General features: G+C 35.9%; 1 protein-coding gene across 1 annotated transcript; it reads right to left on the minus strand.

Moving 5' to 3' along the window:
• Positions 1-1934: 1934 nt before the first annotated feature.
• On the minus strand, positions 1935-16573 carry LOC123236454 (cytochrome P450 2E1). Its single transcript, XM_044662852.1, has 9 exons — positions 16397-16573; positions 13085-13244; positions 12528-12677; positions 11463-11623; positions 10433-10609; positions 8579-8720; positions 6396-6583; positions 5133-5274; positions 1935-2803 (listed from the first exon to the last, which is right to left on the minus strand). The coding sequence occupies exons 1-9, from the start codon at positions 16571-16573 to the stop codon at positions 2619-2621; spliced, it is 1482 nt and encodes a 493-aa protein (XP_044518787.1). The 3' UTR covers positions 1935-2618.
• Positions 16574-17679: the final 1106 nt, after the last annotated feature.

The following is a 17679-nucleotide window of genomic DNA, read 5'->3' on the forward strand; positions in this document are numbered from 1 at the left end:
TACTAGCAGCAATGTACGGATCCAGAGCAAGGCTGAGGGACTTATGAGAAAGAAAACTAGCCATTTTCAAAGGAAGAACTGTGGCAGGAGAAACACAGAAGAAAAACAACTCCTTGAATACATGGGTTGATGGGGATATTATTGGGGATGTAGACACCAAGTGATAACTCTAGTCCAACTATCAATAATATGGAATTAGGTCTTGATCAATGACACATGTAAAACCCAGTGGAATTGCATGTCAGCTAAGGGATGTTAAGGGGATTGGGGGAGAGGGAAAGAACATGAAATATGTAACTAGGGGGAAATATTCAAAATTAAAATTAAAAGAAAGTCTATGCTATGTCTTTCACTGGAAAAAAATAAAAAATAAAACCATCAGCAAGCATTATCTATAATTCATATAAGCTAAAAGTCTTCCCAATAAGAAGAGGGGTGAAGCAATGATGACCATTATCAACATTATTATTCCACATTGTTCTAGAAATGCTAGGTATAACAATAAGGAAAGAAAAAGAAATTGAAAGAATTAGAATAGGCAATGAGGAAACTAAACTATCACTCTTTGCAGAAACTATATTATCATACTTTGAGAATCCTAGAGAATCAACTACAAAGCTAGTTGAAATATTAACACCTTCAGCAAAGATGATGGGTATGACATAAACCTTCACAAATTATTAATATTTCTATATATTTAATTGGAGACAATGTAAAATACCTTGAAGCCTATGTGTCATTACAAAACCAGAAACTATATGAGCACAATTACAAAACACTTTTCACACAAAGTCACATTTAAATAATTATAAAAATATTAATTGCTTATGGTTAGGCTGAGCCAACATAATAAACATGATAATTATACCGAAGTTAATTTATTTATTCAGTGCTATACCAAACTACCAAAATATTTTTAAAAGCTAGAAAAAATAATCACAAAGTAAATCTGGAAGAGTAGAAAGTCATGAATATTTAGGGAATCAATTAAAAAATATGAAGGAAGGTGTGGTCTAGCATCACCAGATCTCAAATTTTATTGCAAAGTAGTAATCATGAGACCCGGGGCTAGTTAAGAAAGACAGTGGTGGATCAGTGGAATAGATCAGCTACAGATTACACAGTAGTAAAAGATTGTAGTAATCTTGTTGTTTATTAGTAGTTCAGTTGTTTCTGACTCTGTGATCCCATGGATGATAGCATGTTCTTTTATTTTTCACGCTTTCAAAAATCTGTCCAAATTCATGTTCTTTGTTTTTCTAACATTCTATCCATCTCATCCTCTACCATCCCATTTTTCTTTTGATGTCAATCTTTCCCAACATTAGAGTCTTTTCCAATGAATCCTGTCTTCTCATTATGTGATCATCTTCAGTATTTGACCTTCCAGTGAATAGTCTGAATTAATTTCTTTCATTATTGAACAGATTTAAACTCATTGCTGTCTAAAGGACTCTCTCGAGTGTCTACTCCAGCTCCACACTTTGAAAGGATTAATTTTGCAGTACTCAACTTCCTTTATAGCTCAATTTTCAGAACTGTTCATTTATTCTGGAAAAATCATAGCTTTGCCTATGTAGACCTTTGTCAGTATAGTAATCTTGTGTTTGACAAACCCAAAGAACAAAGCTTTTAAGACTAGAACTCATTTTATGACAAAAATTGATAAGGAAACTGGAAAGCTACTTGGCAAACATCAAATATAGACCAACGTCTCACACTGTTCATCAAGATAAGGTAAAATGGGAATATGATTTAGATGTAAAGTCTCCATGGTTCAATTAGGTACTTGGGAATAATGTACTGAATGGGATAAAAACTTTTAAATAATAACCTAGTTGTAAGAATCAGCCATAGATTGTGTGTGTGTGTGAGTGTGTGTGTGTGTGTGTGTTCCATACACTTTTCCATAGAAAAAGTTAGTGAACAAATAATAATAAAGTACCAGACCTTTATTAAAGGTAAATTTTATCTTATACAAAGAAAAGGTATTAAGCTTTAGATGTTCAGGGAACATGAGTTGGGGGTGCAAGTAAAATGGAGATAAAGATTCAGCCAGTCACGTAGAGAGACAAAAATATTAGCACATTTCCAAAAGGGCAGGATACATAAAGTCCAAAATTTGGTGTGATGATCCTCAGGTTAAAGTTGACTTCTTGCTCTAGCACCAATGTTATGACAGAAACACAATCCATTTCAGAAGTACAATACTTAAACTGTCACACACAAGTGATTTTGACCTTAATATGGAAGGAAGTCAAAGATTTTATAGAGATTGGTATAGTCTTAGTTTTGTTTGGTTTTGAATATCTAATGTCACAGAGAATCAGAAGTTTATTAGGTAGAAACCTGGAAATTTCTAACAAAGAAGATTCCAGACATAAATATCCCAAAGAAAGCATGGGGAAAGGTTGCCTGACCAGAGGAGTATGTGTTTAACCTATAAACTTCCTTTCTCCACAAGAGCTAGAAAAGAAACTAGAACAATTTTTTAAGTATTTTTTTCATTTTACAATAGATTCAGTCTCTATTCACAAGAAGCATATATTCCCAATAAAAAATCTCTTGATTCCAGCAACGAATCAAATGGGTTGTTTGGCGTAGTGCCTTCTGAACATCTATGATCGAGGCAGAACGGAGAGCTTGTAAATTGGTGGGATGGTGCCAAAACCAACAGTGAGTGGGCTGGTATCAATTTTTTCTGGACTGATGAGAGACTTCAAATTAAAATGCTGTAAAATTATGGACATGAATAAAAATAACTCCATTCGAGCCAGACCTTCTCCAACACATACACGCTTTCCTGGAAAGAATCCCAAGTAATATTAGTCAATGACATTATTCAACTTATGCAACACAGTTAATACAATAAATAAATAGCAATTCAATGAACTTCCATTTAATAAGAATCTATCAAATGCCTAGTATGGGCTAGGCACTAACTTGGGTGAGAGAATAAAAAGGGAAAAACAAATCAGACCCTGCCCTCAAGAAATTTACCTTTTACTGAGGGGAAAGGCAACATTTAAACTTAAGTATTGGGGCATAGCTTAGGCAACTGAGAATCAGAATAATCTTCATTTATCCAGGGGCAATTGAGGTGTACTTTCAAGGGAGCTCGGAATTTGAAGAACTGTTACAAGTTGTAGGCAACAGAAAGGGGGGAGAGGGAAAGTACCATAGAAAAACGCAGACACCTAGGATCATTTCCTATATGGGGCAAATATCTCTGAATACACTGAAATATTGCTAGCATGCATAGAGTAAAATATTGGATGTTTATAATGATAACCCCTAGTCATCAAGAAAATGTTAAACCATATGCATTTTTATCTAATCAAGGAGTCAGGGAAATATGGCATATACTTTTGGGAGGTGTGGTTGCAGAACATGCTACAGCTTTTTGAAGCTACAAGTGAGAGTTAGGGAATGGGCAGCCCTGAAAATTGAGTTACTGGTTCTCTATGAAAACCCCTATATAGCCCCCAGAAGTAGGAGTAGTGCATTGTTATGTTGATCTTAACAGAGATATTTGGGAAGCTGAAGAGATGGCCTGAAACTAGAAACCTGCAGGTCACAGTCCTCCCCCCCCCCACAGGCTGGAGTGAGAAGGGAGGGGCTCAATCTAGCTCAGTGCACCTTTCTCCCCCCTCCCAACAAGCAATTAGAAATCAGTTGGAAATGGAGGCAGGACTGATGTCTTCTGGCAAGGCTCAGCAAGGCAAATATCTAATGATGTTCACTTTTTCAACTTATATTCCCCACAGGTTTGATTTAGGGATAATAGGAGAAGCTTGATGTCTTGTAGTTATTAGGGACAGATGAATCTAACTTGTATGGGCCAGACAGCTGAAGGAAACTTAGCTGAAGTTGGATGTAATTATTCCCAGAATAATAAACAGGAACTGCTCCCAAAAGATGTAGATTTACTAATAAAAACAAGCAAGGGAAGGAAGGAAGGTTTTCAGGGACTAGGATAAGATCTGGGAATCCCTGAACTATTAGATAAAAACATCCCCCCCCCGAAGGGAATGGTAGACTTTATAACTAGTTTGCCCTCAAAGCCTATAATTATCACTTCTAATATCTAAAATAACTAAATGGTAACAAAAATGTTATTGCACGAAAGGTCTAGTTCAGCTATACAGGCAGACTGCAAAGAAAAACCAAAATGGCTATTGCCACAGGCCACCAAAGCTCTCCAGAATTGGGCTCAGCAAACAGAGAGACCTGCTCACGTCAACCCTCAGGAATCAACTGTCCCTAACTGCTTTAAATTGTCCCCTCATCCAGAGTTCTCCAGGGAGTGTCCCCTGGAATTCTGGGTGAGGCTTGACCCTGTATCTTGCAGGAATTCAACCCTGCCATTTTCCATGTTGCAGCATTCATGTAGCATCTAGGTTGTACACTGGGAAGACCAGAATTCAAACCCCACATCAGACATTTACTAGCTATGTAGCAAGTCAGCCTCTCATGTTTGCCTCAGTTTCCTCATCTATAAAATGAGCAGGTGAAGAAAATGGCAAACTAATTTTCATCTTTGCCAAGAAAAGTTGAGCTGGGATCATGAAGAGTCAGACATGATTGAAATATCTGAACAACAAAAAATATTTACATAACAGAGAGACAGATCTCAATTCAATTTATGGCAAACCTTCTTAACAAATAGAGTAGATGTTGGATGAGATGCTTGGGTGTATAAGTAGTGAGTTTCCCACAACTTCAGGTCTTCAAGCAAGAGTCAGTATGGGACCATGGAAAGAAAACTGTAGTTGAAGTCAGGGGACTTGGGTTCAGATCTTGTCGCTATTTCTACCTTTGTGACCTTAAGCAAGTAGGGTCACCTTTCTGGGTCCCCTTTTTCTGATTTGTAAAACAAAGGAGTTGGACAGGAATGATTCTAATTTCCCTTTTAGCATTAATAACTCTGATGCCCTGATGTTGTGTGTTCTGACTGGGCAGAAAGGGAATGAGATGAACTTTTGAGGTACCTTTCATCTCTGAGATGCTGTGAATACTTCTGAGTTCTGGGATGATAACAAATGTCAATGCAAATCAACACAGAGTGGCAAAAAAGTAACTCTGAGAGCCCAAGTAATTATTTGTAAAGGACAAAAAATGAAAATACTTACCTGCAGAAAAAGCTTTAAAGTAGTCACTGTACTTAAATTTCCCATTTTCATTCAGAAAATGTCCTGGGTCAAATTGTTCTGGATTAGGGAATTCTTCACTGTCAAGCATGATAGAGTCTAGAGTTGGGTATACTGTTGTGCCCTAAAATGAATAAACACCCCACAAATAAACAAATTGCCAAATAAGCTGCTTGAATTTGAAAACCCTTTAGTGAAACAGGGTAGTTGTAAAGCTCAGGAAATTAATTTATTAAACTCATTATTTCCAAAGATGCTTGTTTATAGAAGGTCATGTGCTAGAGTGTATTGAGTATTGGATATGGATTCTGAAGCCCTGGGTTGGAATGCTAGATATTTCATGTATGAAACATTACAATGGGAAAATTCCTTGCCTACATTTATTTTTAGTTTTCTCACCTCCCAAATGGGAATAATTGTTACATTGATGGCAGTTTGGCTAGGAACTCTAAACAACATCTATCTCAAAGGATTATTCTAAGAAGAATGTTTTATAACTTGGAAAAATATTATAAAAATGTGACATTGTTCTTATTTGAATAACTCCAATACCTCAATTGAGATTTTAAACATATATTCCATATGCTGGGCATTTTTGAGAGAAAAAGGTGAACAAGGAATAATCCTAGCTATAGGGAGTGGTGGTCAGATATGTGCTAAAATAACTGTGGTCAATAAACAAGTTGGACAAACTACTTTGGAGAAAAGAAAAGATGGGAGATAAAAGTTTTGAAGAATTGTCCAAAAAGCAGTTATAAAATTGGTGAAACAGATATGTGACACAGAAAGGATGAAGACCAAGCATAGGTAAACATGGTAGTTACCAAACAGAAAGTGTCTAGATTTAGGAAAATATCATTAGAGTTGGCTCTTAAAACCAATATTTTTTCAAGTTATTATAGCATAGAAATCTAGAATATAAATCTCTGGAGACCATACCTAACTTCCATGTGGGAAAACTGAAGTCAAGCTAAATAAATAGCTTTCCTCAGACATGTGAAGGTAGTAATTTGGCCAATATCTCATAGGTAGTAAGTAGCAAAGTCAAGATTAGATACTAGTCTCCTAATTCTCAACCTATTGGTAAGAATCTCACAAAAAAACAGAGCCTGATCAGTTCTCTGAAGCTGGAGTATCATTTCTCTGACCTCTCTTTATCTGATTGGAGATTTGACCAATGAGGCAGACAACTTCTATTTAGCACTTGGATGTGTGTAATAATAGAGGAAATGTGATTCTTCTGACCTTGGGTATTAGATATCCTCTGAAATGGATGTCTTCATGCATTATGTGGGGCAGGTTAGAAGGGACAAGATTAATGAATCTCTGGATCTCATGTACCACAGCATCCATGTAAGGCATGTTTACTTTGTCCTTCATGGAAGGAAGTCGGTGTGGTCCAATCACTCGATCGATTTCTTCGTGAAGTTTTTCTGTCAAGATATATAGAGAAACAGCATATAGGAATGGCTACATTATGCTCCTATTCCTACATTCTAAGAAGTATGTAGGAGAATGATATAGGAGGGCATTTGAGACTTTGCTGTTGCTGTTGTTTAATTGTTTCAGTCATGTCCAACTTTTAGAGACCTTACTTATGATTTTCTTGGTAAAGAAACTGGAGTGGTTTGACACTTCCTTCTCCAATTCATTTTAAAGATGAGAAAACTGAGGCAAACAGGATTAAATAACTAGTCCAGGGTCACTCAGGTAGTAAGTCTGAGGCCACATTTAAACTCATGAAGATGAGTTTTCTTGACTTCCTTCCTTATGCTATAACCATTGAGCCACCTAGTTGCCCTATTTGGGACTTTCCTGTGGTCAACACATATTTTAGGAACAGAAAAGAAGCAAAGAAAGCTAACTGTCCTACTGCCCTGCCAGGACAAGAACAACCAGGGGATGTTGTCTCATCCTCATGGTGACTCAATTAACAGAAATTTTCATGGGGAAAAGACCCATACATTTACCTAGTTGGGAGAGGCTGAATAGCTATTTAGGGTTAGATATGGGGATGGTAGCACCAAGAACTTAGTTTATGTTCACAGAATTTTAATTAACAAAAATGCAATTGCTGGTAGACTTTATGATGATGCAACTATGATTCATCTATTGATGTATCTAAGCAATCCATGGAGGTTATTTGACTGACCTTTCTCTCTCTCTGTCTCTGTCTGCTCTCACTTTATTTCTTTCCCATTTGGTCTTTCTTTCTCCATTTCTGTCTGTCTGTCCACCTTTCAGTTTCTGTCTCTCTCTATCCCTCATCTGAAATAGATTAACTATAATGCAGTTCATCAGAGAAATTGTTCCATTCACTGAATGACTCTATTTCCCCTTCTCAGTTGTCACAATTTGAGGCTCAGACGCTGGGAAGTCTCTCATGCTCAAGCCCCTTCTGTTATAAATTATTAAATTGAGCTCCAAAAATGAGTGACTTATCTAAAGTCACAATAGAGACAATAGCAGAGTCTAAATTTAAATCCAGGTCATGTTTCAAAATACTCATTTTTCTCCCAGAAAAAAATAATGAAGTCTTAAAACAGATCAGAGCATACTGTTTTCTCAATTTAATTTTTTCATGTTTTTTGTTTCATATGAGTCTTTCTCAACATTACCAATATGGAAATATGTTTTGTATGATCTTGCATGTATAGATCATAATGCTTACTGTCTCAGGGAGATGGGAGGGAGGAAGAGAATGAAGAAGGAAGGGAAAGAATAAGTTTTAGAAAATGAAAATAAAAACTGCCATTTCATGAAATTATAAAAAAAGATAAAATATTATATTAAAAAATAAAGATGTTGGCAGCCCTCACTTTGGGTCATTAGCACAAATGGAGGCACACTGTTGACCTGTCCTTTATTAACAGATCACATATAAATGGTATTATACCCAGAAAATAATATATCCATATCATATGATTCCCAAACCACTACCATTTAAAATTCAGCTCAAATACATTCCCACCAGTGTTTGATTGGGAAGAGGTATCTTACTTTGAGTTACTGATTCAAATCAAACCCAGTGCTTGCTAGCTGGGAATTCCTGTGCTTTTCATAGTATTAGGCTCTCAATTCCCTTGCCTATTTGCTAGTATTTACCACTGACAAGAACATCTATTAGACCTTTTCTATTTCAGTCAAAGCCTAGTCTTCCTCTCCCTTAGCTCACTGAGAGGCAATATGGTCCAATGGGAAACACCACTAAAAGGGTCTCTTCTGACCCTAAATTTATGATCCAGTGATCTCAGTAACAATTCCTCTAAAGTGAGGGACTACATATTAGAAAAATTCAGAAATCTTTCTAAAATTATACATCTTGATAGTGACAGAACCAAAGCTAGAACCCCAATTTGTTGAATAACACAAGTACTCTTTTGTTCTCATACCTCATCCACTGTACAATTGTTCCTAACTTATCTTACCTTCCACTTTGGGGTGTTTTAGAAGTAGGAGTAATCCATATCTCAAAGTGGTACTGGTGGTCTCTGTTCCAGCAAAAAGTAAATCAGCCACGGTGACTGTTACATTTTCTAGGTTAAATCCAAGTTTTTGGTTCTTTTGGTCCTAAAAAAGTATTTGGCATAGACATATAAGTGATTAATTGATAAAAAGAGAAATACTTTCCCAAGACACAGTGATATCTGTCTAATTCTCTCCTTCAATCTGAGTTGTGCACAAAAAAATGAACATGGCATTAAGGGGAGCTGGATTCAAATCCCACCTACAGTTTTTTGCTGTCTGTGGGAATGTATAGTTCTCAGCCTTATTTCTTCATTTATAAAATGAGACTCTGTAAAACTCTAAGGTCAAAGGTTTCCAAAGTATTATCCATGTTATCTCATTAGATCCTGTTAAGAAGGTACTATCATTATCCTCATTTTTCAGAAGAGGAACCTGAAACTGAGCAGGCTTAAGTGATATGCTCATTGTCACACAACTGCTAAGTGTCTAAGAATGGATTTGAACTCAGGTCTTTCTGACTCAAAGGCCAGCTCTCTTATTTGCCATACCACCCAGTTGTCTATGATATGAGAAGAAGTCTTCTAAACTCAACCACCTCTTATTCTTAACAGTGAGCAAAGAACTGCTGACTACTACTTGAAGTCAATTTTGGTCCTGTTTTATTCTAGTCCCACTAGTCTCTACAATAGAACACTTGCATGGAAAGTGGCTTATTTTTGAGCTTTTGGTGCATTTGACCTCACTGGATGATGAAGTGGAAGTGGCAGATGTGTTTTCCCATTCTGTGGATTATGTATCCTTGATCTGACTATCAGATGTTTATTGTTTTGGGCTTTGACTGTCCTTCAAATCACTCTGGGAGTCACAATGCCCTTAAAAATGGGAACATGTTTTCAAACATCATAGGGACATGGCTAGGATACAAGTCAAGACAAGCACATTTTCTGATTCTATGTGGCCCCCTTTTTGTGGCATTGGCAGAGAAGCTCAAGTTAAGATTAAAATAGAGGTCTCAACTACATTTGTGGCTTTGGTAATTATGCAAAAGGTGTCTCTCAGGTCTATGATCCTAAGATAGACCATCTTTGAAAAGACAAAGATTTATTTAAATTAATCATAGATTGCTTTAATCTATAAAGTATACCTAATCATTTTGTTTCTTTAAATCTTCCTCATGATAGTATATCTGTTGTTTCCCATCTCCTTTAAAAATAAGTTGTCTATTTTATATTACTCTCGATTAGAACATTATATTTTAAATTAAACATTTTCTTGAGTTTACTTCTGTCTTTCCAGTATCTCATGTCTAAAGTAAGTTGAATTGTAAGGATCACGTTATAGACTAATCCTTAAGGACTTTCGGTTGCAAAAGTTTGAAGGATTCTTTAAAATTTGCTGCAGACTAGATTGAGACATCATCAATTAGAAAACTGTTCCAAGAATGACCTAGAGAAAGATGACTAATGCCAAAAGGAGCCCTTAACAGAACTTATCTTTCTATTCTCTAATGAAACAGGCTAAATAAGAAATCTAGCTTCAGTGGAAAAGGTAATCAATTCTCCCTAAGCTAGTCAGGTTGCAGAAACACTCAAAGGTCCTATTTAGATAGACAAAGGGAAGCAATATCTAATGAATGTGAGGAACATAGAAAACTATTCTAGAGAGATTAGTTGTAAAATTAATGTTCAAAACCTGCATTTTTGTTGTGAATTTTCTGTATAGCTCTTCAACCTGCTTTTGTCAAAGCTCTTTAGACCTAATTATACTGCAGAAACTGACAGAACCAAATGACAAATTGATTTTTTATGCCATACCTTCTCCATTTGGATGAGTAGAGTGTCAGTTAAATCTTGAGGGTGATTGAGATCCAGTACCTCTTGATGTTCTTTGATTTTTTCAAATACATACTGTTTTGCTTCAGATACATTTTTCAAAACTCTCCGGTGACTTCCAGGTAGGTAACGTAAGTAAGATCCTATATTATTGTAAATCTAAAAAGAAGGAATAATAATAATAATAGCTAATACATATAATGTTTACCATTTGCCAAGCTCTATGCTAAGCATTTCAGAACCATTATTTCCTTTGATCCTCACAATAACCTTGGAACCTAAGTGCTATTATTATCCCCCTTTTATAGATGAGGAAACTGAGGCAAATAGAAGTTTAAGTAATTTGTACAGGGTCACAGTAAGTTTCTGTGCCTGAAATTGAACCTAGCTCTTTCTGACTCTAGATGTAGTATACTATACACTGTACCCTCTATGTCACCACATTAAGGTTTGTTGGATATAATACAAAACTTTTCACTGGAATGATTATTCACTCTATAGCTTGATTTAATAGCCCCATCTCTCTTTCTTTCTCTCTCCCTCAGTCACAACATCAGATCTGCCTGTGTTGGAAATGCTATTGGTATAAGAAATTCCCACACAGGGAGCTCTGCATCACAAATTAATCAACAAATTTTTCATATATTCATCTAAAATTAAGGAACCTCATATTTAGAAAAAGACTTTATATTTCTTTTAGTATAAGTCATTTTTGAAGCAAGACTCCCTATAAAAGCATTGAAGATAAGTGATTATTCATCCCTCATGTAAAAATTTCTTAAGAGGAGTTATTCATTAAATTTCAAGGTAGCCCATTTCATTTTCAGATAGCTCTAATTTATAGGTGGGGTTTTTCTTTATAGAGATCTGTCAGCTGCTTCTTTGTATCTTCTATCCATTGAATTTTCTTTTTTTTGAATTTGTTGACTCTATAGGTTTAGCTCAATGTACCCAGAACAATTGAAACAATAGAATGAAAATTCTTTTCCCCCTAAGAGAAAAATGACCTTACCTGAAGCCAGGGTGTGCTTAACAGGTAGAAGTCTTCATTGAACATATGCAACAGCCTCTGACATGTCTTGTCTGAATAGTCAAGGCGACTGTGGAATAGAATATCATGGATGACATTTAAGGGACCACCACCAAGGATGAAGGTTGGATCAAAGGGTTGAGCTGAAAAAGGAAAAGTAGCAAAAAGAAGATTTAATATGCAACATTCTTATAGTGTATGTGTGTGTGTGTGTGTGTGTGTCTGTGTGTGTGTGATAGAATGGATTCCAAATTCCCTTGTCTATTCAATGTTTCAGTCTTTTACAAATTATAAATCCATCTAACTGGGGATCAAATCTCATTGTCACTATACCGCTTCAACTGCCCTGTTGATATACCTTGTGACACCAAGGGCTTATCATTTCTCTGATTTAATATTTCATTCAGTTTAATGTTTTCATATTGTTTATTTTCTCATAACACTTAAAGGACAAGAGGCAGATTTAAATACCTACTCTTCCCCCACCCATCCAATATCATTTTACAGCAGAAATAATCGAGACCCCCAGGATATAAAATGACTTGATTAAGATCACACAGGTAGTAAGCTTCCAGAATAAGATATGAATTCAACTCCTCTGAATATAGTCAATATTCTTTTTTATTATTCTATGTTGCCTCTGAATTATTAACTTCTATTTTTACTGTGCCTTTCTGTTCCACAATTCTCTTTCTCATGCTTTTAGCATTTAATCTGTACGACCACTTTGTGAAATAGATCAGGTAGGCATTGGAATGATTAATTCCACTAAACAGAAGAGGAAGTTGAAGGACAGGAATTAAGTGACTTCTCCCAGGCCACCTGGAGTCTGCATTCAAGCCTAAATATATTCTAGAAATAGGTTATTCTATTCATAGCATGTGATATGAATATAATAATCAGAGATCCCTTACTCTACCTCATATGTACATTTAGTCTTGGGAATGAACCTCTCTGTAGCCTAAAGAAGTTATTGGGCAATTTTCTACATTTGGGATGGGACTAAAAAAAATAATTTCATTATTTCCTTCCTTCTAAAACACTAACAATTTGTGTTCCTGAGTGCCTCCAGCAGGAATTGAGATTCCCTCTGAATTCTTTCCTCATTGCTCTGCTTCCCCATTCCATAATCTCTGAGGACCATGAGGCCGAATCGACGTGTATCTCTCCAGGTCTCTGAATCATTGAAAATAATTCCTAGGGAAGAAAGATCAGTAAATTTGTATCACACAGTCATATTAAATATTAAATGATAGAATCAATTTCAGGATAATAAGATTGGATGTCAAAAAAGGCAGAGGTTTATGTGGAGGATATAGTCTCAGTTTTCAAGGGGCTTATCTTTTCTTCAGAGATAAAATATGCACATAGGTAAACATAAAATCTCTATAAATATATAAAATAAATATAGAGAGAGTCAGGTCTGGAGACAGGAGGCCCTGGGTTCAAATCTGATCGCAGATACTCCCTAGCTGTGACACCTAACCCCCATCATTGAGGCCCTTACCATTTTTATGTCTTGGAAACAATAAACAGTATGGATTCTATGATGAAGGTAAGAGTTGTACATAAAATTTTAAAAATTAAAAGGTTTAGAGACCTACCAGAATTTTGATGGGCCTCAAAGGCTGGTATATCTGCTCTTCCTGCAAATTCATTTTTAAGATCCAGCAAAGCTTCTTTTACAACTTTGTATCCGTGTAACACTACAATACGCCTTGAGCCAACATACACTGTGAACACGGGGCCATATTCTTTAGCTAGCTGTAAAGGACCACACAAATATATAGAGATGCACAAATAAAAATTGAGGTCACCCAACATCTTAAAACAAAGGTCTCAATAAATATTATTATTAAATGTTAAAAAATTAAATTAAATTAAAAAACAAAGGTCTCTTTTCATTTGTTTTACTAAAAGGGATGATCTTCTATTTCCAATTATTTTAAAACCAAGATGACTGGCACAACTCATAATGAACATTTAGGATTATGGATGGAGCCCATTTTGATGGCAGTGTAATGCTCATCTTAGATTTGTTTGCATATTTACCAACAGTTTGATGCAGCATTAAAAATTCAGAGGAGGGGCAACTAGGTGGCTTCATGGATAGAAAGCGAAGCCTAGAGACGGAAGGTCCTGGGTTCACTCTGGCAACAGATATCTCCTAACTATGTGGCCCTAAACAAGTCACTTAAGCTCAATTGCCTAGCCTTTACTGCTCTTCTGCCTTGGAACCAACACTTAGCATTGATTCTCAGTTACAAGGTAAGGATTTAAAAATTTCAGATGAAATTTAGGTAGTAGTGTACATGGAGGAGTAAAGGCATATATTGTAGCTTTGGGGTGGTAAAAACACCTTTTTCCAAAGGATTGAGGGATTATAGGAATTAGTTCTTTCCAAAGTTGGAAATGTAAGTTGTCAGTGAAAATAATGTCAGATGGAAGAGAGGTCCATGGTAGAAAGGGTATGGGAGGAAGAAAGGTTTATCCACACATGAGTGCGGTGTTGAATTAAAAGTCATCAGAAACACTTTTTTAAAAAGTCCATTTATAAAAGGTTCAGTAAGAATATAAAATTTGGATAAGGTCAGTAGAGTGCAGATCCAAGACCCTGAATGATGGCACTAAATCTTGAAATTGATAAATGCCAATTGATTTGATTAGGACTGTAAAGGGAATTACATACAAGTCAAGGAAGATTCAGATTCGTGTTCTAACTCCACATTCCTAGACCCATCCAATCTAATGAAATTTCCTATTCCTGAGTGCCTTTCCCTTAGGTGCTTCTTCTTCTTGTTAATCTTGACTACTTATTCATGATAAAGTTATCAACAATGGATGCTACTTTTAGTATGTTACTCCTGCATAGAATACACATTTGTGCTGAAACAGAATCTAAGAGTAATGGATGGGGAAGGGAGAGGATATCATTTTGGTACAGATGGTTAGGTCACTGCCAAGCTCTGCTTCCTCATAGATCAGACCCTGCCTCAGTGGTCCAATCCATTCTTGAATGGTTAAGAATTGAGTCATTCCACTTCCTTCTGACCTTTTAGTAGTCTTCCTGCTCTTCCTTTGGTTTTCAATTTTGAAGCCATGTGATATAGATAAGTATTGATCTAAAATAAGATTGATCTTCCCAGTTCAACTCTCAACAGCTGTGGAGGAAACTACCCTCACTTATGTCCAGCATCATTTTCATTCCTCTCCCACTCCATCTAGTCATCAACTTTTAGAGAAAAGTAAATTATTGTTCAGAAAGTCACACATTTAAATGTTTTCCCCACCAGCAGTAAGGAACCTTTAGACAGCAGTCATTATAAAGGGAAAATAATACAAGGAAGTTGAATTGAATCCTTTCTTTAAGCTCCTAAATGATTTAGAGAATTAGCACCTGTAAAATAAGCTCCTTTTAGGATTATAGCATTCTTGTTGATTGACTATTACCTTACTTTGTTTTGTCATTATTTCTCTATTAATCCAAGACTTTTATGTTCTTCCTGAGCAAGGTTATATAAATGTTTTGTAATCTCTACTCACCATCTATTCTGCCTACCACCAGCTCAAAGTTTTCATAATACTCCTTGCAAGGAAGAGAGAAGGAAGAAAAAGGAAAGGAAAAGAGAAGAAAGAGTAAGTATGGAATGAGAGAGAGATGTAGAGAGGTGAGGGAAAAAGACAGAAGGAGAGAAAGAAAGGGAAAGAGAATATTTGTTTATAAATTGCTTTATATCTATTATTCTATTAGATTCTCTCAACAATCTGGGATATCTGTGGAGCAAGAATCATGCTCCTTCCTTACATAGGAGAGGAAATGGAGGCTAAAAAATGACTTACCCAAGAGCATACAGTTTTAAAGAGGTGAGACCAAAATCTAAATCCAGCTTTTAGACTTCATAGACAGAGAGCTCCTTCTACCATGATATGTATACTTTATGTCTGAGAAGGTTGTAGTGTTTTCCCAAGCTATATTAGTCATAAATGTAATGAACATTTAAAGCTACACTTTTCCGTATTTTCTGGCTTAAGCATAGAGAATTAGACTTGGCATCAGTAAAATGGGGTTCAGATTCTGCCTCAGACGTATGTTGGTTATATCCAGATGGGCATGCCATTCAATATCTCAGTGCCTCAATTTTCTCAACAATGTGCATATTTCCTATGTGTGAGGCTTGCTCTAAAAAACAAATAGTACATTAAAAAAAGTAGTATGTAATGGTGATAAATAAGTTCTGCTTTGGGTACCTGGCTATTACAAGGTGCTAAGCAATAGATCAATTAGGGGGAAAGAGTTGATTGAAAATAGTCTATGCTCAGCAGATGCGACATTGCAGAATGATAACTTTCGGTTTAGCCATGGCCTGAATACTAGGAGACAATATCAAAGCAAATCTAGAAGAATTGGTTGTTTTCACCTAAGGATATTAGACTGGTTCAACCAAAAAGTTTGGCTCAAAGTTTTTCTGTGATAATCTTAGCATTAAATGAGGAGAGATAATTATGAAAATTATCAGTCCAAAAATCTATTTCATAATAGTAAGATAATTTTTTTCTTCCCTCCCCATCACTCAAATTGGCTAAAAGATTTTTTTGCTTTGATCCAGTGGTTTTAGAATCAACTAGATATAACAAAATCAATATCTAACTTTTATAAGATTGACAAGCACTTATGGGATCTAACACACTTGAGAAGTCATCTGGACCAACTTATACTTGAATATAAATCCCCTCTATAATATCACAAGCTATATTGTACTTAAAAATCTGCAGTGCTGAGGAAATTGATTATCTCCTGAGGAAGATCACTGTATCTTTGACAGTCCAACCATACTTAATTGGTAATTAATAAAAGCAGCAAATTTTCTAACCTTTAAATCTTCAGTTTATGAAAAAGAAAACAAAGCTTCTCATACCTTGGCAAAAGATTTTGGGACATTCTTAATGTCCAAGTTCAAAAGATTTCCAATTATTGGAAGAGGAAATGGGCCTGGAGGAAGTTTCCAACTGCTCTGAATCTGCTTCCATACTGAGACAAGGAGTAGGAAAACGAACCAAACTAGCAGCGCGACGGAAACACCCAGAAAAGCCATTGGAGCTTTGGTGGTCTTACTGTCAACTCAAGTGGGAGAAGAGCAAGAGGGGGCTTTTTTATGATGCCTCCTGCGCACATAGTACCACTAGTTAAACAATAACTAGTCTGTTCAAAGTCATTAATTCCCATTAGTTTGTGTTGGCTAACATTTCAAAGTGTGACTTTTTGTGTTCTGATCCAACTGATCAAGGACAATATTAAGAATAAATATCATTCTGGATTCTGCAAGTATTCTGGCTTGATTTCATGTGACACCAGTGTTAACAAAAAGAATATAAACAAGTTTTTCCAATATATGTTAGAAATTTGAGTAAAGACAGGGGGCTAAGAGGAAAGAGGATTCATTCTTCTGATTCTGAGCCAAGGAGTCAATGCTTGGGCAATATGTTTTCATTTTGGAATAGGGCAAAGAGGCAAAATTTCAATAGATAGTACTTATGTGCTAAGATCCTGCAAAGAATGTGACGCTTTCTCAATTGCAGATATTGGGAAAGGAATTATATGTGACAAGGAAAATTATCGGGTAGCAACTAAAAAATCTTGCTTAAGTTCTTTATATTCTACAAATGTGATGATATATACTATCATTATGAACCTATTATTGTCAATATTGTCATTGTCAATTGATACCATTACACATACACCATGTTTCCCCATCCTCCTTTAGCTTCCATCCAAACAATGGGCTTTGGAACAAAAGAAGCAAACCAACAGAAAAATTTGGATGAGAAGGCAGTTGACTATTGCTAACCGGGTAGGATTTCCTTTCCTCAAAATAGAGTTGCCTCTTTAAAAGGATCAGTGTTAATTTTTCTCTTCTGCACCCCATTTTACCTCTAACCCTCAAAGGGAATAGAGCATTGGGTTTTAGGAATCCTCACAACAAACAGTATTCTTAAATGTGAGTGATATAGACTATAAGTAGAATAGTAGAAATGATTTTAATGAAATTCAAACAATATTTTCATTCTTTATTTCACCTCATCACTTTCTTTTCAAGTAGAAGAATGCTAAATGCATCTCTCTCTCTCTCTCTCTCTCTCTCTCTCTCTCTCTCTCTCTCTCTCTCTCTCTCTCTCTCTCTCTCTCTCTCTCTCTCTCTCC

Source organism: Gracilinanus agilis, chromosome 2, assembly GCF_016433145.1.
Source record: "Gracilinanus agilis isolate LMUSP501 chromosome 2, AgileGrace, whole genome shotgun sequence".
In the NCBI taxonomy this organism is placed as follows: domain Eukaryota; kingdom Metazoa; phylum Chordata; class Mammalia; order Didelphimorphia; family Didelphidae; genus Gracilinanus; species Gracilinanus agilis.